This window comes from Rhinolophus sinicus, chromosome 11, assembly GCF_057876585.1.
Source record: "Rhinolophus sinicus isolate RSI-liver-muscle chromosome 11, RSI-T2T, whole genome shotgun sequence".
NCBI lineage: Eukaryota > Metazoa > Chordata > Mammalia > Chiroptera > Rhinolophidae > Rhinolophus > Rhinolophus sinicus.
The window spans coordinates 11,510,635-11,532,503 of NC_142511.1; the positions used below are offsets into that span (position 1 = coordinate 11,510,635).

General features: G+C 51.1%; 1 protein-coding gene across 2 annotated transcripts; it reads right to left on the reverse strand.

Annotated features, from left to right (window-relative positions):
• Positions 1-1,637: 1,637 nt before the first annotated feature.
• On the reverse strand, positions 1,638-10,091 carry ZNF648 (zinc finger protein 648). 2 transcript variants are annotated; one of them, XR_016022746.1, is made up of 3 exons: positions 8,650-10,091; positions 2,839-5,345; positions 1,638-1,785 (listed from the first exon to the last, which is right to left on the reverse strand). XR_016022746.1 is itself a non-coding variant. In XM_019727417.3 (2 exons), exon 2 carries the CDS (start codon positions 5,282-5,284, stop codon positions 3,686-3,688), a length of 1,599 nt encoding a protein of 532 aa, XP_019582976.3. In that variant the 5' UTR covers positions 5,285-5,345; positions 8,650-10,091; the 3' UTR covers positions 2,376-3,685. The 2 variants fall into 2 exon arrangements, 1 of the variants encoding a protein (XP_019582976.3); XM_019727417.3 differs by lacking the exon at positions 1,638-1,785 and having other exon boundaries at positions 2,376-5,345.
• Between the last annotated feature and the right edge of the window lie 11,778 nt (positions 10,092-21,869).

Here is a 21,869-nt window from a genome sequence, read left to right on the forward strand (position 1 = left end):
TAACCTGGTAAAGGAAATAGATATACAAGTCCAGGAAGTGCTGAAAGTCCCAAATGAAATGAACCCAAAGCGGCCCACACCAAGACTCATCATAAACTATCATTTAGACTCGAAGGGCAGATAAAGAGTTTTCCAGACAAGGAAAAGTTAAAGGTGTTCATCACCACCAAACCAGTATTACAAGGAATATTAAAGGAACTACTGTAAGACAAAAAACCACGAATAATAAAATAGCAATAACCACATATCTATCAGCAATTACTTTAAATGTAAGTGAATCAAATGCTATAATCAAAAGATAGGGTGGCTGAATTAATTAAAAAAACGAGACCCTTACGTATGCTGCCTACAACAGACTCACTTCAGATTAAAAGACACACACAGACTAAAAGTAAAGGGATGGGGAAAAGATATTTCATGAAAATGGAAAAAAAAAAAAAAAAAAAAACAAAGCTGCAGTAGCAATACTTATACCAGACAAAATAAACTTTAAAGACTATAACAAGTGAATAAGAAGGACCCAGTAATCCCACTTCTAGGTATTTATCCAAAGAAACCCAAAATTCTACTCTGAGGGGATGTGTGCATCCATATGTTCTTTGCAGTACTGTTTACAATGGCCAAGATGTGAAGGCAGCCTAGGTGTCCGTCGATCAATAATGGATAAAGAGGAGGTGGTACGTATATACAATGGAATATTGCTCAGCCAGGGAAGAGACTGGGTTTTCACCATCTCCGGAAGCATAGACAGACCTGGAGGGTATTGTGCTGAGTGAAGTATGTCAGACAGAGAAAGACAGATGCAATGTAGTTTCATTTATATGTGGAATCTGAGAACAAAATTAACAAACAAACGAAACAAACTCATAAATACAGATACTATTTTGATGGTTGCAAGACGGGAGGGAGATTGGGAATAGGTGAAAAATTGGAAGGGATTAAGAAGTAAGCACAAATTGGTTGTTACAAAGTAGTCATGGGGTTGTAGAGTGCAGCATTAGGAATATAGTCAAGAATACCATAATAACTATGTTTGGTGTCAGATGGGTACTAGATTTATTGAGGTGATAGATGGGTAAGGGGTTGGGGGACAGGGTGAAAAAATGAAGGCATTAAGAAGTACAAATTGGTAGTTACAAAACAGTCACAGGAATGTAAATTAAAGCATAGGGAACATAATCAATAATATGGTAATAACTAAGTATAGTGCCAGGTGGATACTAGATTAGCCAGGGGTATCAATTCTTAAATTATATAATGTCTAACCACTATCTGTACACCTGAAACTCATATAAAATAATATTGAATGCCAACTGTAATTGAAAAATTTAAAAGGGTGGGGAATATGAAGGGGAATAAGAGGTTCAAAAACAAATAAGTCAAGGGATTGTAATGTACAACATGGGGAATATAGTCAATATTGTGATAGCATAATACGGTGTCAGATGGTTGCTGGACTTACGGTGATCACTTCTTTAGATACATAAATGTTGAATAACTATTATGTATACCTGAAACTAATATACGTTAGTTATATTTTAATTAAAATCTTTAAAGAAAAAAGAGAACACAAAGTAAAGGGATAATAACTTCAGTCTTCAAATATTTCACTGATTGCTCAGAAATAAATATACTAACCTTTCCTCCATTTAGAGTCACAGGTTATGGTTGATTTTTATGACTTCTCTACCACTTTAGTACCTTTGCATTCAGCCAAAGTAGGACGACTCCAACTTTGATTACTCCATTATTATCATTCCTATGTTGGCCATACAGACACAGAAGCTGAAATCAAGATCATAGCACAGATAAATGATGGGGATGGACTAAGAACCCAACCCCTTGGTTCTCGTGCCAGACCGAGAATCAGCTAGCTCTGGTGTTTGAACACGCAGAGGTAGCTAAGGGACTTCACACATAAGACCTCCGGGTATGCAGTCAGAGCTCTTTACTAAGGTGACTTTGTCAAATGAGGCATGATGACGTATATTAGTTCTCTTTGGCCCCCATGTGCCAACCATGAGTATGCTACTTAGCAGGCATACCCTGGGTCCAAATAGAGTGGGACCCAAGCGAAATTCAGATTTGGCACACTTTGGTGGCAATTTTAGGAATATACTAAAGATATCTTCAAAAGGAGAGTACCATCCATTCTTGTGGAATGTCTTCTTTGACTTTAGTAAGATTAGAAGTGCCGCTTGCCCCTGTGCGTCAAGAGAACTCTGTGAAGTCCTGGATTCCTCACAGTTAAGGGCCAGAGCTAAGAACTACTGAGTTTAAACTATTAATATATAAAATCAATACATCTTGAAGAATGTCTGTTGGTGATGCAAATTTTGAATAACCTCATTAAAGAATAACTATGAGTCATATAGGTTTTCAAACCTGGTTTTAATGACTTTAAACATAGGCAAGCCAATAGGCACTTGGGCAAGGGGTATTTTATACAGAGGGTGCCAAAAAAAAATGTGTACACATTTTAAGAAAGGAAAACTGTATTAATATTGTAATAGTCAATATATACCGATAGCAAAAGATGGATACAAGTCACATTTGACTTCTGCAAGTACAAGAGGTGCTCAAAGCGGTTACCATCATCACTCAGGCACTTCTGATTATGGCGAACTATTGCTTAGGTAACATTAACCAAAGTGTCCACTTGTACATTTTTTGGCACCCCCTACCCACCCCACCCCCCAGTATTATTTGCTTCAATTGGAGCTAATGATCCTGGCAAATTTAAATGAAACTAAAAGGTTTCCTGAACGATGGTCAGTCCCTTATGGAGAAATTTTATATATCTCTCTGTAAGTAGGCAGATTCCTCTGTAAATATTACCTGCGATTTAAGCTTCCAGGGTGGGAACAGGTACAAAGGTGGCCAGAGAAAAGGCACGTGTGAATTTTGTAGGTAAGACTGGTTAGATCCAGTTACTAAGTTGCACTGTAAAGAGGAGTGGACTTCTTTAACAGATGCTAAGGTTGTTCTGAACTTCCGGAATAGCTAGTTTCTAAACATAGGACACAACCCTCTCACCCTTAAGATAAAGGTCTTCTCTACTTCAAAACCAAGATTCCTAAAGACGTTCCTGAGGGTAAAGTAATTTCAGTAGGAAAGAGAAACTCTGGCAGGGTTCGAGTCACCCCCAGGAAGGATTTGTTGCTTGGAAAAGTTTTTCATAGAGACCACTTCTGGGGTTCCTTTATTCATGTAGACACCTTTCTCTAATGAGACCATTTCTTGACGCCGTCTTCTCAGTATTTGCATATGGCGTTGGGGGCAGGACAGGGCAATCTTTGCCCTCACTGTACCCTGGGAGCCCTGCCCAGTGTCCAGCACATAATTCTACAATTTATGGTTGATTGAAATGCCCCAACCAACGAACTCAACTCTTGACCAGCTCTCACTACGTTTTCTTATCCTTTTCCAATATGACCTCTGAGATGCAAAAGAAAGACTGATAGGAAAACGCACGCGTGGTGCTAGCCCTCCAGTGACTTTTTACACAGAGATCAAACACATAAATCAAATGGGTCACCCCATGGCCGGTGACCCACTTGGAGGACAGGCTGACCAGGGCGCTAGGTGCACGGCAATACCACGTGAATCGGCTTGTCCACGGAGGAGGGTTGCAAGCAATGAGCTCGACGGTGCCTGGGTCTTCCCGAAGTTCCTAATGGAGCTCTCACTCGTCAGAGGAGGAGGGGATGGGCTCCTTCTTGCAGGTGCCATGTTTGGCGCGGTGCCGCTGGAGGTGATTGGACCGGGTGAAGGCCTGGCCACAGTCGTCGCACTGGTAGGGCCTCTCCCCGTTATGCACGCGAATGTGCTGGGCCAGCTCTGAGGCGATGCGGAAGGCCCTGCCGCACTGGGCACAGAGGAAGCCCTTCTCCCCAGAGTGGACCTGCTGGTGGCGCTTCAGGGTGGAGGAGCGCGCAAAGGCCTGGCCACACTGTGCGCAGGGAAAGGGCCTCTCGCCAGTGTGGATGCGCTGGTGGCGCGCCAGGCGCGAGGGCTGCGCGAAGGCCACGCCGCAGTCGGCGCACTTGAAGGGCCTCTGGCCGCTGTGCAGCGTCTGGTGCTCCAGCAGGTTGGAGGACTTGGTGAAGCACTTGCCGCAGGTGGGGCAGCGGAAGGGCCGCTCGCCGGAGTGCACACGCTGGTGCTCCAGCATCCGGCTGGCCACCGCGAACTCCCGGTCGCAGGCGGGGCAGCGAAAGGGCTTCTCGCCCAGGTGCGCGCGCTGGTGGCGCAGCAGCGACAGAGGCTTGTTGAAGGTCAGGCTGCACTGGGCGCACCGGAAGGGCTTGTGGTCGCCGTGCATGTTGCGCTGGTGTTTGCGCAGATCGGAAGAGCGCACGAAGGCCTTCCCGCAATCCGGGCATGGGTAGGGCTTCTCGCCGGTGTGGGTGCGGATGTGCTTGCGGTGGTCGGAGGACCAGGTGTAGGCCTTGTCGCAGAAGGGGCACTGGTAGGGCCGCTCCCCTGTGTGCAGGCGCCGGTGCTGCTGGAGCGTGCCCCGGTGGGAGTAGGCCTTCCCGCACACCTCGCATGGGTACGGCTTGGCACCTGGTGTCTGTGCGGAGCTCAGCGGGCTACTGGGCTTCTGGAAGGCCCGCCCACCCCTCAGGCACTTGTAGGGACGTGCTGCCCCCTGCCCGCCCGCGCCCACCAGGCTCTGGCCCTTCGGGCCAGTCCCAGGCTTGGGGACACACAAAGGAGAGGCGTCGCGGGACGTGTGTACACCACTTTGTGTACAGAAGGACCTCCCAGGACCAGGGAAGCTGTAGGGGACACCCGAGGGTGCCTCCAAGTTTGTCCTCAAGTCTCCACCATCACCTGCAGGTAATGAGTCCCTGGGAAATTGCATCTGATCTAACACCTTATGTGAGAGGCCAGCGGGAAGGGCACCCGGAGCTGTCGGTGCTTCGGGGGAGTCCTGGGTCGGAGTGGTATTGGATTCACCTCTTCCCTCGCTGGACCTCTTCCCAGGCATCGCCATAGGTTTCTTCCCCACGTTCCTGGTACTAAAGGAGTCAGAGAAATCTTCTTCCTCCTGGCAGGGTGGCTGCCGCCCTGGCCCGTCATCATGGTCCTGAGCCACTTGGAAGCTGCCCCTTGGATGGGCCTGGCGCTCAGGGCCACCAGTGCCCCTTTCATCTTCTGCCTCCCCACCGTCCTCATCTTCACTTTCTAAAGCCATGGTCATCTTCAGAGGCTCCTCAGGAAAGCTGGAGAGAGAAGACACCTCACCCCACCTGTCCTGGGGGTCCACCTGTGCCATGACGTTCAGGCACCTGTACCCTTGCTCCTTGTAGACAGAACGTCTGCTTGGCCCAGGAGACCTGCAAAAAGGAAAGTGTGGAGAGGAAATCACAAAGGATGTGACGGGTTCTCACTACAGATTTGGTTCCAGCTGGTAGCCACGCCCTCCACACTGCTGTGCCTCAGTGTGCCAAGAGGGGCTGGGCCCCACTGAAAAATGCACACAGGCAGCCTGAATCCCTTCAGAGGTCCCACTTGTTAGAAGACCCAAGAGACAATGCTGTCAGGGATGGCGAGGGCGGGACACTTGCTAAGTGCCAGCTGTGCCCTGCCCTGTCCAGGGGCTCAAACCCCAACTGCTAGTCTGCTGCGTGCTCTGTGCGCCTGGGAGCAGGCTCTTTCACTGTTGGGCCAGAAACGAAGTTGGAAACCAGGCTGGCTCTTACTGGAGTGCTTGTCTGCCGTCTCGTGATGGTGTCGGCTGGGGTTGTGGCACAGGCACTGGCCTGTGTGGGCCACCTCTTCCAAAGAACAAGCATTAGCCCCTGGGAGGATAGGGGTGACTCAGGAAGACCCCAGCGTGTTCCCAAGAAGATACGAGCCGCCCCTGACTGCTGAGGCAGGGCTTCTCAGGCCTTGGTGATGAAAAACCCCCAAGTGTGGGGCAGGGTCAACGTGTGCACCTGGAAGAAAGGGGTGCTCACGGAAAGCGTGCATTATCTTTGCAATATGGCTTCATCTTGAACATTCATGAGAATGTACATGCTACCTCACATTGAGCTCAAAGATGTTTTCTGTTTTACCTTCAGTATAAATGTTTAACTCCCCCTCACCCCCCGCCAAGTGTGCCATATTTATCCCATGGCCTCATGTATTCCTGGCACACCCCCACATGCCCCCAGGGGTGCATACCCTGACCTGAAAAGCATGGACTTAGGGTTCTGGCGGTGAGGTGTGATACAAGGGGGCCATTGAGTTTCATTTTCTAACTGATTTTATTTTAGCTTGAATACACGCAGACAGCCTGTGGGGTTTGGTTAATAAGGATTGTTTGTGTGAGTGATACATTTTACAGGAGTTGCTGCAGTGAGAGGCAGGATACTGAGGGTGTCTGTGCGGGGGGGGTGGGGGTGGGGGGAGCATTTCCGACCAGAGGCCTGAGTTGGCTGTGGTCTGGAAGGACCCTTCTGAGGACCCAGAGGGTGGCAGGATTAGCAGTTACTAGTATTTCCATTTTCTGGGCAGACATCAGGAGGCAGGCGATACGCTGAGCAAATCATAAGCATGATTTCACTTCTTCCTCCCAGCAGCCTTTAAGATGGATGCTGTTCCTATTATATTATTCTATCTATTTTACAGACCAGGAAACCGAGGCTTAAAGAGCTTAGTTACCGGCCGAGGGCTCACAGACAGAAGCCCTGGGGTTTCTGAGACCTGTCATGTTAAACCCCAAGCTGTGCCATCTCCCAGATGTGGCCTCCAGACTGAGGCTGCCCTGCGGCTGGGCCCTGCCCAGGAATAGCCACAACACCCTGGGGGAGAGCGCTGCATTCTGGAGCCGTCAAGGCCCCTTGTGTTTTCTGGGCCTCACCGCTGAGCGCCTCCCTGCTCCTGTTGACCTGAATTACCTGTCACAGGAGAGGGAGGCCACAACACAGGCTGCAGAGACCACTGTCTGGGGGCCGGGGGTGGCCAGGGGTCTTAGTGACTGTGTGTTTACTTTCAGAAAGTTCCTTCTCTCTTCCTGTGCCGCTTCCCCTGCCGTCTCAGAAGGGACGCAAGGAGCCAGCTCTGCACACGGTGGGGTTCCCATGTGTCCTCTTGAGGCAGGAGGCGTCCTGTTACTCTGAGCAAGATGTATTCATTCATTCAACTGATCTTTACCAAACAGTCCAAATCATGGGCTTGTGCGTCCACAAACCTCCGAGCCTTCTTCATCTGCAAGACGGAAATCCTACTCCTCCTGTCGCGTCCCGGCATCCAGTGGGCATCCAGTGACGAGTGCTCTGTTCCTGGTGCTGTTAGCATGTCCGCACCCCAGCGGGACATCTGGGAGGTGACTAAATGGACGGTCATAGCAGGTCGGTGGTCAAGGTCCACACAGTCAGCTCACGTGTGGTTGCAGCAGCCCCCATCTAATCAAACTGTTCTTCCCCCAGCGTCTTCCTGATCATAAGCCCACTGTGTGTGTGTGTGTGTGTGTGTGTGTGTGTGTGTGTGTGTGTAGTGGGAAGCAATGGGGAGAAATCCCCACTTTTTAGTCAGATCCAGAAGCCGTAGATGAAGGGACAACACAGTGGGGTTCAGAGTCTCATGTTCCTTTGTGCCCTGAGACCCAGGGATCTCTCTGACCTCTCTGCTTTATCCCCATAACATGTCAGAGTATGGCTGGCATCCCTCTTGACAGAAAACCAGATGTGACATATTTGAAGCATAGTGGTTCTTGGAGCGTGGCTCTGTGTGTGCGTGCGTGCATGCATGTGTGTGTGTGTGTGTGTGTGTGTGTGTGTGTGTGTGTGTGTACTTAGCAGAGGAGACACAGCAGTAGCCAGCTGCATATGACTTACTCAGGACAGCATGGCTGAGTGGGGACAGTGGTCCAGGCAGGGACAGCAAAACAGTGCGGGGTGTGGTTAAAACAGACCTCTTAGGCGTCTTTCTCTGGGACAACACACTGCACGTTCATACAGAACTGTTTGCCAACGCTTACCTCACCCACGCCCCATCGTGCCTCCAGCACACGTGCCCCATTCCACATCACATGGGTCTCACTCCCCTTTCTGTCGGCCCCGCGTGAGCCTCCCCAGGGTAGCACACAGCCTCCTGCCTGCTCACACCTTCTCCGAAGCTAACAGGAGATGGCCTTTGCGGCTGGGAAATCCCTCCTCTGTCTTCAGCTTCAATCCCAGTCAATACATCCTGCTTTGTTCCTTCTGTAGCTGCCACAGGCTCTCTCTTGACCACAAGAAGACTGAGAGGAGGCAGGGGCTCAGGTGGGGTTTTCTGGCAAAGGCGACCCAAATATTCCTGTCTGGAGGAGGAACGCTGGTGCCCACGGTCTGGCTGGACCCCCTGCTCTCCATATGCGCTGGCCCCCAGAGACTGTCAGAGCGCAGCCCTTTCCTGGAACTTTCTCCCACTTGCCAGCCAGGAGTGGTCCAACACAGCGTCCAGCTCACCCACCTCCTACGTGGACACTTTGCAGAAGCCTGGCTGTAGGGCTGGGGACGCCTCCCCCCACACACACACACAGACACCTCTTCCTGCTTTCCTTCCAGAGACTGTACTAGGTCTCCCCAGGGCAGCCCCCTCCCACACTCTCCTCTGCCCACAGCCTTCAGGCTTTGCTTTCCACCTCTGGCTCAGACCCAGACACATGCTTACCTGGGAAACGCAGACGACAGCCCTGGGAGGGTGGGGCGGGGGTGTGGGGGGGCCGCCCTGGCTTCTGTCACAGGCGGCCTCTCAGCAATGGGAACCTGAGTTTGGTACAAATCAGCAGAGACGCTGTCTCTGTGCCTCACACTTCTGTGTCCAGTTCAGCAGCTGCAGAGAGAGCTTCAGGAGGTGGGGCCAGTGTGAGACACTCAACCTTCCTGCCTGCCTCCCAGAGGGCAGCCTGGGAAATACAGCGGGGCTGCCCTCGCCCACTGCCTGAGCCGTCCTGCTGCTCCCCCTGCCCCCGCCTCCCCTCCTGCTGGAGCCAGCCTCCCTGGCTCCGTCCCTCCCTCCGTCCTCCTGCAGGTGGCCCTACCCCTCCTGTTCACTCTCATTCCTTCCTCTCCGCAGAGCCAGCAGTCCATCCTTCCATCCTGTCCTCATATGTCCTTCGGCCACTTGTCACATGTGTACTTCCTGGAGAAGCATACGTTTTCCCTCCCTGGGAGGCAGGACAGGGAATAGGGCCTGTGCTCCCGCCTGCCTTATTCTAGGACCCACCGTTTGCAGAGCTGCGGTTTGAGCAGAGGTGTTCCCAGAACTTTTTGACAGAGTCACTGTCTCAAAATGCCCATAACCATTTCCCTGGCATCGGGGGTGCAGGGGAATAGTTTTCTGTCCTTATTCATACAGCTACCAGACCTGCCTGGGACCGCTCTCCATCTTTCAGCATTGGTTCCCATGTAGGTTCATTTTGAAGAGAAAAAATGGCCCAGGATGTGAGACTTTGTGTCCAGAATTTGTACCCACTCAAGCCTGACATGAGTTTATTAGGGTGAATGCTCAGGATGTTAAAATAGAAAACAGGAATATAGTGCCTGTGATATACCTAGGGGGGCAAAAACTATGCTGGTTGGCAGCAGCATTCTGGGACTGGGTTTGAATCTTACCACTCACTAGCTGTGTGACCTTGGGCATGTTACTTAACCTCTCTGTGCCTTAGTTCCTCGTCTGTAAAATGAAGATCATGATGGTATCCCCATCACAGGGGTCTTGGGAGGATTAAATAAGATAATGCACAGAAAGAGCTGAGCACATAGTAGTGCCCAGAACAGTTAGCTGCCTTCATTTTTATTATTTATGCTGTTGTTGTTTCTATGGCAGACGTGGCTCACGGAGCCCCTTTTATATCCCCATGGCCTTGTGAGGGCTGCAACGCTGACACCTAACACATTTTGCTGGACAGTAATTTCCAGCTTGTGATTCAGAGAAGCAGCGTCTTCTGCCCCTTGGCGTTTTGTAGGGTGTGGCTTCAGAGGGAGGAGGCAGACAGCAGGGAAATGCCTCTGGGCCTTTGGGTCTGAAAGTCTGGAACAGGGTTCCGATCCTGCTGTCCCTGGAATAAAGTACAGAATGCTAGGATATGTGGATATGCACTGTTCAGGCTGGAGGTCCTTAGCTACCATGTGTCTCTCAAGGGGCCATGATCCAAAGAAGGTGGAGAACCATTAGTATTGGGGGGCAGGATAGAGAGAGTAGGTGCTTAAAACATCTCCCATACCAACTTCTCAGGTGGTATTGCCACCCGCCTACATCCCAGCACTGTTGTTCAGAATTTCCCAAATGGCCACATCCCACAGGCTTTGGGTTTCAGACCCTTTGGCAAGAAAGTGGCTGAATTCCTCAGTTCAGGCCATGGAGGTGAAACTGCAGCTGGGACGTGTGTGTGTCCCTCCCACTCCCAGCCTCATGACACCGGTGAACATTGATGGAGTGTTTACTTGGGCCAACAGGATGCGAACACACCACATGCCATGTCTCCATTGTTGTTCATCATATTCTGAACGAGTGGCCTCTATCAATGTTATTCCTGTTTGCAGACTGAGGCTTCTGGGGCACAGACAGCGTGTACCTTATCTCAGGTCACAGCCACACCGTCACTAGTTGTGGAGCTGTGATTCTACTCCCAGGTATCAGGTCTGTACCCTGAGCCACAAGCTGCCCAAACCCTGGGATTTCAGGTATGTTCTGACTCCACCCTCATTTCCTCCTGGAAACCCTTAGCCCCTCCCCCCAAGGCTGCAGGACCTGTGTACCTGTGCTCACTGTGGTCACTCCCAGGGAAGACCGTCTCTTCCCATAGCACAGCCGCCCAAGGAGACGGCGGTTCCCATGAGTGTCTAGCTGCTGCTGGGCAACCTAGATAGCTTGTCTGTCATCATGCTTTACTTCTACAAACCACAGCAACTGACTACCCGATGCCGCGGGACTTGCACACTAATTTCCCCTCTCTGTCTCCTATATGCTGGAGAATTCAGGGCCATCCTCAGACAGGTCTGCCCTGGGCCGGCAACGCTGTGGGGTGGCCAGGAGGAATTGTCTCTGCCTGGGCTTTGGGGAAATCTTTCCAAAAGAGATGCCTTTTGAGTTGGACCTTGAAGAGGAGTGTGAGTCTCGATACTGGCAGGAATTTCATGCCATATTCCTTGGCCCTTGCTCCGTTCCTTTTTGGAGGGGCAGCCCGGCTCTGCCTCTCTCTGCACAGGGCCCGGTGGGGTGGGGGTGGGGGTGGGGAACCTCCAGCTCTCTGGCTCCCCCTCTGGCTCGCTTGAACATTGCCACCGGGATTCTGGCTTTTGCCACCACTGCTGCAGAGCTCCTGGCTCCCCTGTCCTGGGCCACACCACCTACAGTTGCTGGCCAGGGCACAAGGGGCCTTTTCTTTCCAAGGCCCCCAACCAAACACACACGTCTTTCCTCACAGCTGTCTAGCTCGGCTGCCTGAACACAGAGGTAATTCACGGGAGACGAGGCGAGGCGTTTGAGGTTTCCGTAAAAACGCACCTCCCCTTTCCTTTTTCCAACTGCTGCACAGAACACAACCAGAGAGGCCCTCTTTCCAGAATGTTCTGGCTGTGTGAAGGCAAGGTTCTTACAGAAACTCTCTTTAGGGCTTCAGGAGTGCAACAGTGCTCTGTCTGTGTGGGTTCTCCTGGCCTGGGTGAACTGAGGACCGTCAGCCTCCTCGCCCAGCGGTGCACATGTCCACCCCTTGGAAAGGCCACGAAAACCTCAGGCAAATCGGAGGATGGGGATGAGCATGGAGGCGAACACACAAAATTGTAAGCGGTTATAAAAATATAAAGGCATACTTTGCACAGCTGTATCCCATTGCATTTGAAAACAAGGAGACAAGTTATGTCCTTGTAGGTAAAATGGGTTAAAATATATTTAAAATCTTGTATACAGAATAAAAAGGATCCACAATGTACCAGTGGCCAGGCCTCCTCAGGTAAAAATGCCACGGCTGATAGCAGCCCTCAACCTTTCAGAAACAGGCACCTGATTTCGATGGGGCACCCCAAGGTGATGAGGCGAGTAGGGGTCAGGGCGGAGGTGTGACTGCTCCAGGCCATGAGAACCCAAAGTGTCCCGGTTCAGCTTTTCGGCCAGGTGCCTCCATCTGGGAGGCTCCGGGGAGGGGAGGGAAGGTGAGAGGTGGCAGAAGCTCATCGCACTGAGATGTACAGTCATTCTTTACCAGGAGAAATGGGGTTCAGAGGCGTATTCAGCCAAAGAACAGGAACTGCAGAGGCCCTGAGTTCAGATCCTGCCTGTCATGTGTGAGGGGAGGCAAAGGAGGGCAGAGAAGCAGGAAGAGTCTCAGTTGTGTGAGGCCTTGAGATCATGTTAGGAATTGGCTTTCTTTGGAGTAAAACAAGAACTCTTCAGGGGTTTTGGGTAGACAGGAGGCGTTCATTCATTAATTTGACAAGTATTTAGTGCCTGGGACATGCCAATTACTGTTTTGGATTTCAGGGTATATCAGTGAACAAAACAGACAAACCCCACCACAAGAAACTTATAACACAAAAGGTCTATATGATAAAAGAACAAAGATTTCAAATAATGACCTCGGTTTTCACCTTAAGAAACTAGAAAAAGAAGAGCAAAGTAAACCCAAAGTAATGATAAAGATCAGAGCAGATATAAGTAAATGAGAAAACAAATACAATAGAAAAAACACACCAATAAAACCAAAAGCTGGTTCTTTGAGATTAATGGAATTGATAATCCTCTAGTCAGACTGATCAGGTTAAAAAAAAAAAAAAGAGAGAGAGAGAAAACACCAATTAATATGAAGAATTAGCAATATGACATTTCTACAGATTCTACAGCTATTGAAAGGATAATAAAAGAATACTATACCTTTCTCCCAATAAATTTGACAACTTAGAATAGACAAATTCCTTGAAAGAAACACACTACCAAAGCTTACTCAAGAAGAAATAATGGTAATGGCCTTAGATCTACTTAAGAATTCAATTTGTAGCTAGAAACCACGCAACAAAACACCAGATTCAGAGGTTAGTTCTTTGTGCCACTTCCTTTCTTGGTTGTGATCCTGGATTAGACAGGAATCTTCGGTGATAAATTCTGTAAGAACATTTTACCGAAGAAGCAATGGGAGATGACACATGCAAATTGTGACTATAACAGGTTGCAAGCTCCTTCCGATCAGGGACCAGATACGATTCCCAGGCAGGTTCCCAGGGCCTGACCGTAGAGGAGATACAGTCTACTGAACAAAGGGTCTGAGGCCAAACATCACATCTGGGAACAAGTGAGGTCCGAATGCAAGTGTCTTGTCTGCTCTCTACCTCGCACACACATAGGACCACACCTACACTGTACCTCCCCTGTCTTTTTCCCTTAAAGTCCCTATTACCCTTCCTCCACTCACCCGGACTGAAAATCTGGTGGTCAAACAGGACTTTCTCACGCTCTGTACATCTGATTAGTTACCAACTGCTGTATCATATTCTTTCCTCGTTCTCAATTTCCATTAGATAAGGCTTCATCGAATGCAAGATCTTCTAACTCCCTCCCTCCAATGGATTCATTTGTTTAATAAATATTGACTGTTTCGTAATCATTTGATGTCCATCAAATATGTCCAGTTCCCTACCTTCTTAGCTCATGGTAGGATTTTTTTCCCTTGCTCCTTGTGGGTAGTGGGGACGGACCATGGGATTGCTTCTGGCCCATGAGGTGTGAGTGTCTTTCAGACAGAGCATGTGTTTGCCTATCTGAGACTCCAAGCTCCGTCTTTCCTCTCACATGGCAACCAGCACATCCAAGATGCTGGTAGCTCCGTCATCCAGTGACTTGGATTCCTGAGTGGCATTGATGAGCAGAGAGCTTCTATGCAGCCCCACAGAGAACATGTAGCCTGTGAGAAAAAGAAACTTTCTCTTAAGCCTCCCACCCCCAAACTATAGAATCTGCTAGATGTTGATAAATGCTATGGAAAGAAAAATAGAACAGTGTTGAGGGGTGTGGAAGTGTGGGAGTAGAGTTGCAACTTGAAATGTCTGGGTGAGGTTGATCTCATTAAGATAACTTTTATGTAAAATCTTGAAGGAAGCAAGAAAGCAAGATGTACAGATATCTGGGACAGGCCAGGAGAGGCAAGAACCAGTACAAAACTCCCGAATTCGAGGCACGCCCTCGAATGTGGGGAACAAGGAGGCTGAATGGATGGATAGAGTGAGCCGGGGAGAGGAGGAGATGAGGCCATGGCCAGATCACGTCGGGTCTTGCAGGTCATGTTAAGAAGTTTGGCTTTTATCGCGAATAACGCGTTAGCCAGATGGGTCTGGCTGCTGTTTTCAGAAAGCTGAGGGGAGCCCTGGTATCTTCTAGAGGATCAGTTAGGAGGCTTTGCAGGGGTGAGAGATCTGGGTGAGAGATGACGGTGGTTTGGACCAGAATGGGCACAAAGTGTGACAAGTGGTCAACTACTGCACGTATCTTGAAGGTAGAGCTAACGTGATTTGGTTATAGATTGGATGTGGAAGTGGGAGAAAAAGTCAGGGACAACTCTGAGATTTGGGGCCCCAGCAACCAGAAGGATGGGCTTGCCCTTAAGTGAGATGGAAAGACTATGGGAAACAGATTTTAGGGGACAAGATTGGGAGTTCAGGCTTGGACAGTGTTTCCAAGTAGAAACATTGAAGAGACAACTGGATATTAGCACTGGCTTGGATCTAGGCATCTGGGTTTCAAGATGGAGATCTTGATAGAATATAAATTGTAAGAGTTCTCAGTGTGTGGATTACATTTAAAGCCACATGATTAGATGTCACCAAGAGTGTACATAGTGAGGGGGTGCAAGGACTGAGCCTTGAATGATTCAATGCAAATAAGTGGGGGAGGCGAGAGGGCTCTGCTAAAGAGATGAAGAGAACAGAAGGATTTGAAGGGACACCATAAGAATGTGATATTCTGGAAATCGAGGGAAGAAGTGGTTCAAGAAGAAGGAAGTGATCCATTATGTGAAACGCGGCTGGGAGCTCATGTTACGTGAGGACTAAGAATCGACCGTTTGATGTAGTCACGTGGGCATCCAAAGCTGATTGGAGTAGATTTAAGAGGGGAGAGGAATTGTAGACAATGCGTCTAGACAGCTCATTTGAGGCATTTCATGGTAAGAGGGAGCTGAGAGGTGGGAACAGTATGTGTGTAGGCTGAAGGAAACAACCCAGGAGAGAAGGAAAAATCGATAAGGTACGAGCGAAGGGAGTGGCTAGGATGAGGTCCCTGAGAAAGTGAGAGAGGTGGGAGCCAGTGCCCAAGCAAGGCAGTCCCTCCACAGAAACCGGAGACAAGTTAAAGGGCCAGGACATGGCTACAGGTGTGCGGGGAGATGCACAGGTGGGAGCTTGAAGAAGTCCCCTCTCTAGGGCTGCCTTTGCTCAGAGCAAAAGGAAGCAAGGTCATTGGCTGGACGGAGGGAGGGAGAGGTGGTGGGAGAGGTCTGAAGAGAAAGACGGTATGAAATATTCATCTCGGAGGGGGGCAGAGTAAATGGGTCCACGACTGCCAGGCAGCATAACAAGCCCACTCGAGGTTCGCGGTCATGAACTATAGTCCGACCAACCAGGAAGATTGTGTGCCTTCCTCCAGATGTGGTCAGCTGCATGGGTGCAAGCTCGGAGTAGGCTCGGAGCTGGAGCTCACCAGGCTTAGAGTTTCGCCAAACAAAAACCGTGAAGCAAAAGAGGGGTACTGAAGATGAGGGTGCATGAAAGGAGAAGCCATGCAAATGGTCAATCATGAAGGTTAAGCGGAGTAAGGCGGGGCGAGAGAACATGAGGGGCGAACAGGAAGAGCCAGGGGTCCCCCTGCAGTGAAGGCTTGTTGGTGATGGGATGTCAGGAGTAATGAGATGGGAAGTGGGGAGGGGGGCGGTGCTGGTCAGAGAGGGGGAGGCACTGACTTGAGATTATGGAGGGGGTGCAGTTATTATCGACCTCAGGCGTTAGTCTTTGGCCATTGGAGCGAGTATTTGAGACAGGGTAGAGGATGAGCTAATTGGAGGAGAGAAGCTCAGGGAACTGAGAAGCCGGCTCCATGGGCTGTAGCCCTAACAATGACGAGGGGGTAGTGTTGGGGAGAGAGCCATACAAGGAATGAAGGGACGTGATGGGGGTTTGTGGGAGACTGCACCAACGAGGGTTGGTGGGTGCTGCAGGCTGACAATTTGGTCTTCAAAGTTTTCAGGAGGAATGGCCTGACATAGCCAGAAGGAATGAGGAAGACACCTGCCCCACCCCGTGGTAGGAGGATGTGAGAGCAACAAGTAAGTCTGCTGGAGCACACTTCCGGGAACTGTTCTCAGAAGAGACTCAGTGTTCAGTGAGCACATAAAGGGGAAGAGAAGACGTTGACCACGTAGGATCATGTTTCTCTCCGGCTGAACAGACTTCAGTGGTTCCTGTCATGCTTAGAACCTCTCAGACATGGTACCAGGTACCAAATGCCATGCTCCCGCTCACTCCTTCTACCTTCCAGCCAGTGTCCTTAGCATGCTTTGGGGATGTGCCGCGTTCTATATCCAACCCCAGGGCCTTTGCATTTCCTGGCATGCTCTTTCTTTTCTTGAAATCGCACCTCTGCCCCCACCCCAATCCTTTAGGTCTCATGTTGAGCGTCATTTTCCTCTAGGAAACCTCGCTGAACACCCCATTTACATCAGGGCTGTGCTGGGTGGGGGGCCTGGAAGTAAAAATGACCCACATACAGTGTCTGCCCTCAAGTAATCCACAGTGTGGTGACGCGGACAAAGACATGAGCAGGTGATTTGAGAGCGTGCTAAGGGCCATGGTGGGGCAAGCCCAGAGCATGCAGGAGGGCACAAGAGAAACCCTGCCCTCAGCCATGGGCTGGCGGTAGGGACACAGAAAATGACCATCCAAGAGACCTGAAGGATGAGCAGGAGTCCACTGAGACATTGCAGGGAGCCAGGAGCCCCTCCAGGGGCTGGAGTTAGAGGGGTGAGAAAGGGGGATGCTGTGGAGATGAGGACGCTGCCAGGGCCTGTGGGACACGGGACATCCTACGCAGTTTGGGCTCCATCCTGGGGCCGTGGGGGCCCCTGAAGCGTGATTTTTACTTTTTGTTTTAGAAAGCGTGTCCTTTTGCTGAAGGACCATGAGCAGAAGCAGTACTTTATCAAAGTTGGCCCCCGTTGTGTTTGGCTCCAGAATAGTGTGAAGCTGGAGCCAGATGACCCCAACCTTCCGGGGCACCAAACAAGGCCCCGTGGGGGAACATTTGGCTAGGATCCCGGAACCACTGGAGGGACAGAATGTCTGGGACTGTCACCCACCACCCACACAGTCTGATCAACCAGCTCTGCAACAGGGACACCCTCTTCTTTTGATTCTGATGCCACGTCCTGTCCTCTGTACCTGTGACCAGAAGGAATCTGCTGTGAACCTGGTGTGCAAGAATACAGAGTTCCTTTGCTTTCTCCTTGTGCTTTCAATTTGTATTTCTCTGCCTCCAGGGCTCCATCAAGGTTCTCTAGTCCTTCCTAGGGCCACGGGGTCTGGTTCTTGGGCATTTGTCCCCATGGATTACCATGGAGACCTCTGGGGCTCTCTCAGCGTGGGGTGCACAGGTCCGCTGGCTCCGGGATGCCTCTCTGCCATTCTTGGGATCCGGAAATTCTTTGCAAGGCCGGAAGTGCAGTGCATCCTGCCACCAAGCAGCACTTCCGTCTGGCGCTCTGTTACTTCTCTGGGGGCACTGCAGGGACCCTGCTGGGAACGCTGACCTGGAGCCTTCTCCCCCTGCCGGCCATTGCTCTCTCATAGGGAGAAGGCTTCTCTGCCTCCTGCTTCCGGGTCACATTGCCTCTTCTCTCAAATGCTCTGCCTAGTACTTTTTCAACACACCTGGAGGCCCCTAACACCCAGAATCGAATTTTAGCCTCTGAAAAACTGATGTTCCTTTCTCTTAATCTTTAAATCTGCCCAGAAATTGAGGGGAAATGTTTGCATTCCATCCTTTTGGGGGCAGCAAAGAAATGGATTAAAAATAAAACGATTCAGTTTCTATGTTCAAACAGCCGGAATATTCTGTCGTTGCTAGTCCTTGTGTCTGGACTCTCCTTGCCCATTTTTCACCTGGCTTCACCTTTAGGACTCAGCTCAGACATCGCCTCAGACAGAAGTTATCCATATTCATGAATCGCCCCCACTTCTCACTCCCCCGACCTTGTTTTCCTCTGTAACAGCCAGCCCAGCCCGGGCTCCCACCAAGTGTGTGCTAAACTGACCGAATTCACGGCAAGGTGTGGGTTAGCAGGATCTGCCCAGAGAAGACGGGCTTAAATGGGAGACACCTGAAGAGACACAAGTTGGGGAGACACGTAGTTCTCAGAATCGGACCTTCAAAGGCAGAACAGTAGAGGGAGGGGCAGGGCCATGACACAGGCATCTGGAGAATGGGAGACGTTTCCAGGACTGACCAGCAGGTGGCAGCATTGCCGCATGGATGAGGGCCCCCTGCTGCAGGAGGGGCGAAGGGCACTTCTGCCCTGGAAGACGGTCCACAGGAGGCCTCTTCTAAGCCAACCTCGAAGTGTGATTTGAGGCTTGGATGCCGCTGCCCTACGTGCAGTAGGGATCTGTAGGCATTTGTGGATCCAAGTCTCTGTAATTCCAAGCCTTCTTCTAGGGGTTCTTGGATTGTTTAAAAGAAAATTTAAAAATCTCAGAGGCCTCACCTGGACCCACTGAATCAGAGTCGCCTGGATGATTCCTGGGAATTCCCAGGTGATTCTGATGTGGCCAGGCCAAATTCTCATTTGTGTGATCAGAGTCCGTAGGCCAGGCTTTCAGCCACAAAGTTGGCTTTATCCATCGGAAAACCTAGCATAGCCGGGGCCCCAGCCCACTGCTCTGCCCCTGGCACAGAACTTCACCTGGGATGGCTGAGCAGGTATCTCCAGGTGTCCAGCAGGAGATGGCCGCTGGGTCGCAACGATAAGTGGTGCCTTCCAGGAACAGCCTCCAGCTCCTCCGTGGCACATTCAGCCTTGACATGGGCTGTGTGGCCTGAACGCAGCCCACCCCATGGCTGGCGGGCCTGTAACCCAGCTGCAGGCCTCACTGACAAGTCTGCAGAAGCAGATGGGGTAGCTGAGTAGTGTGTGTTTAGTGACCAGCTCTGTCACCTCTCAGGCGGGCAGTCTTCTTGCGGACCCTCATGAAACTGAGGTACCTGGAGGGCATCCTGGGGTGGACTGGGGCACAAGTTGGCAGGGCTCTCCATGCACGGGAAGTCTGAGCCCGGGAGGCTGACTGGGGCTTTCAACCACGTCGTTGCTTCTACTTCTTCCTGCAGCCCCCCCGCCCCCCAAGTTACTGCCCACAGATGGCCCTGAGCAGAAAGCTGCCCGGTGAGTAGAGCCTGGAGCGGAGAAGCCTGAAGCAGCTGGCTGGGCGGGGACCCATCCTGGTGGCTCCCCACATATCCATCCACCATTTCCCGTCTCCATGTCTGTGTCCACTCTTTTCTTCTGCCAGAAAGTCTTCCGAGACGGGCCCCTGCCATCCAAATCCTACGTGTTTAGAAAGTCATTTTCTAGCTGCCCCTGGGAGGTCCCGTCAGGTCAATGCAGTTTTCCTCCTCTAACCCCACACCGTTTTCTCTCACTCTGACCCATGGAATCATATGAGATGGTTGCTTCGGTGCATACATCTTGTTGACTACATTGGAGGCCACTCTGAGGGATGGGGGTATCATGTGACACCCGTGCCAGGCCCTGGTGCAGGGTCTTCTGAGGATGTGGTGAAAGGAGACACACAGGAAGTGATGAAGGAAACCAGAACAGGGGGTACAGTTTTAAATATGACGAATGCATAAAGGGGAGGGAGGAGACGGTGGCAAGTTGCAGTTGACAGGGGAGCTTTCTTCGTGGTGGAAGGAATTGACCTGGGCCCTGAAGGATGAATTAGGTGACGAGGAAAGTCACCAGCAAGTTCTCAGAGTTTGCTTCTTAAGGAAAGTCAACACTGGGATGTTCTGGGTGGGATGAAAGTGGTCGATGGGTGGAGCAGGCCATTCATGAGCAGCAGTCAATTGCTGATGTCCCTGCTCAACCCCCAATAGAACTTTCTGGAGTGTGTGGAACTACCACTGAGTGAGAAGTACACAGATGGCACTCTCCTTGACCCAGTTCACACCAAGAAAGGATCGCCAAGCACAAAGCCAGAGAGAGGGCGAGAGGCAGAAATGCTGTCCGAATGGGCACAGCTTGCCCCAGACCCAGTCTTTGTGCTGAAGGCAGAGTCGTGATGGGCTGAGCCTGACAGCAGTCCAGCAAAGCCACGTCCTAAAATCGCAGAGGAAGCAGCTGGGAGGTAGAATCCGTGTCAAGCACCTGGGAAGGTCACCTGGGCTGGAGTCTGAGGACTTGTATACGCTGTGAACCGTCCTATCTTCTCTTCCCCCGCCCTCAGGGGACATGTTATGAGACTTTGGGGCTATAACTAACTCTCCTCTTCAGCAAACAGCTTGGGATCTTTGCTTAATGTGGTCAGGGTGCTTGGAGGGAGAAATGGGGAGGGCCCACAGGGAAGGTGAAAACCTGTGCTGTGCCTTCTGTGTTCCACCCTGACGGCATCACCCACACTCACAAATGCTTCCTTCTGAGTTTGCCTAAGACAAGGAAAGGTTCCAGCAGAGAGTCCCCTCTCAGCCACCCAGCCACGGCCCCGAGAGTGGCTATGCGTGCCGAGGGCAGGGTGGGGAGCCAAAAGCCCGTGTTACTGTCAGCACTCCACCCACCACAGCTTGTCTGGCCTCACCCCTGTTGTTTGGGAAAATGGCACCTCAAGGACAGAGTGTACCTTGTGTTTCCCAGGAGAACGCATCCTTTCTCTATTATCTGATGGAGCTCTGGCCAAAAAAGCACAAACGTGTATCTCCCTGCCTTTCCTTTCTTCCTCCTGAGGGCCTCACTTACCCTTTATCAGGTCACCTTGCTAAGCTCTGAAAAACAGACAAGTTGTGCCCAGGTGGGAGCAGGCTCCTCCCTGTGGCATCCTGTAAGATCTGGCGTCTGGGGCAGCCCAGGCTCTGAGCCCCAGGCTGGCTCTGGGCCACAACCCTCCTCCTTTGCCCCTGGCTGGCCTGCCGCCTCCCTGAGTCATTCAGGTAACCAGGAGGGCAACCACAGAAGGAAAACAGCCACCCTCATCGCCCCAGGCGGCTGCCCCAGCCCAGGGCAGAGTAAAGCTGGGGCATTACTTGCTGTCCATTAAAGTCAGGCCTATCCCTGGGGCAGCAGGAGGAAGCTGCGGTGGAGATGCCAGGAGGGGTGGCAGGACAAGTGTCCTGGACCTCAACGTGTGTCCCGACTTGCTGTTTCTCACAGCATCTCCTTATGACCTTTCATGAGGTAGGAACCAGGAAGAGAAGTAACGAGCTCACCACGGTGCCAGGTGGATTCCAGGAAAACTAGCACTAAGCGCATCACTGCGACTGTGCCTTTTGGTAAACAAGCCACAGCTCTGCCCTGCTGGCTCATCCCAAACACGCACAGCCCAGGGTGTTACACTCTCCCAGCCCTGCATCCACGTGGCCGATCTGCCTCTTCGTTTTAAGGCATGTAATTAGTTAATCGGTCTGTATTCCCCCTGGGAAGCCTTAGATTTCTCATCTCAGACAGCGAGCACAATGCTTGCCACCTGGTAAGCACTCTGGAAATCCTTTGAGTCGATGAATGGATGTTCAGGCTCCATCCAGCATCCAGTGGTGCTGCTAAACTTAGGGCACTGATTTGGGTAGTCAGACAGCCCTTGGGCGTGCATCCAAAAGTGAGGAGAGAGCGACTGTGGCAGAAGGTCGCATCCTCTGAATTGCTAACC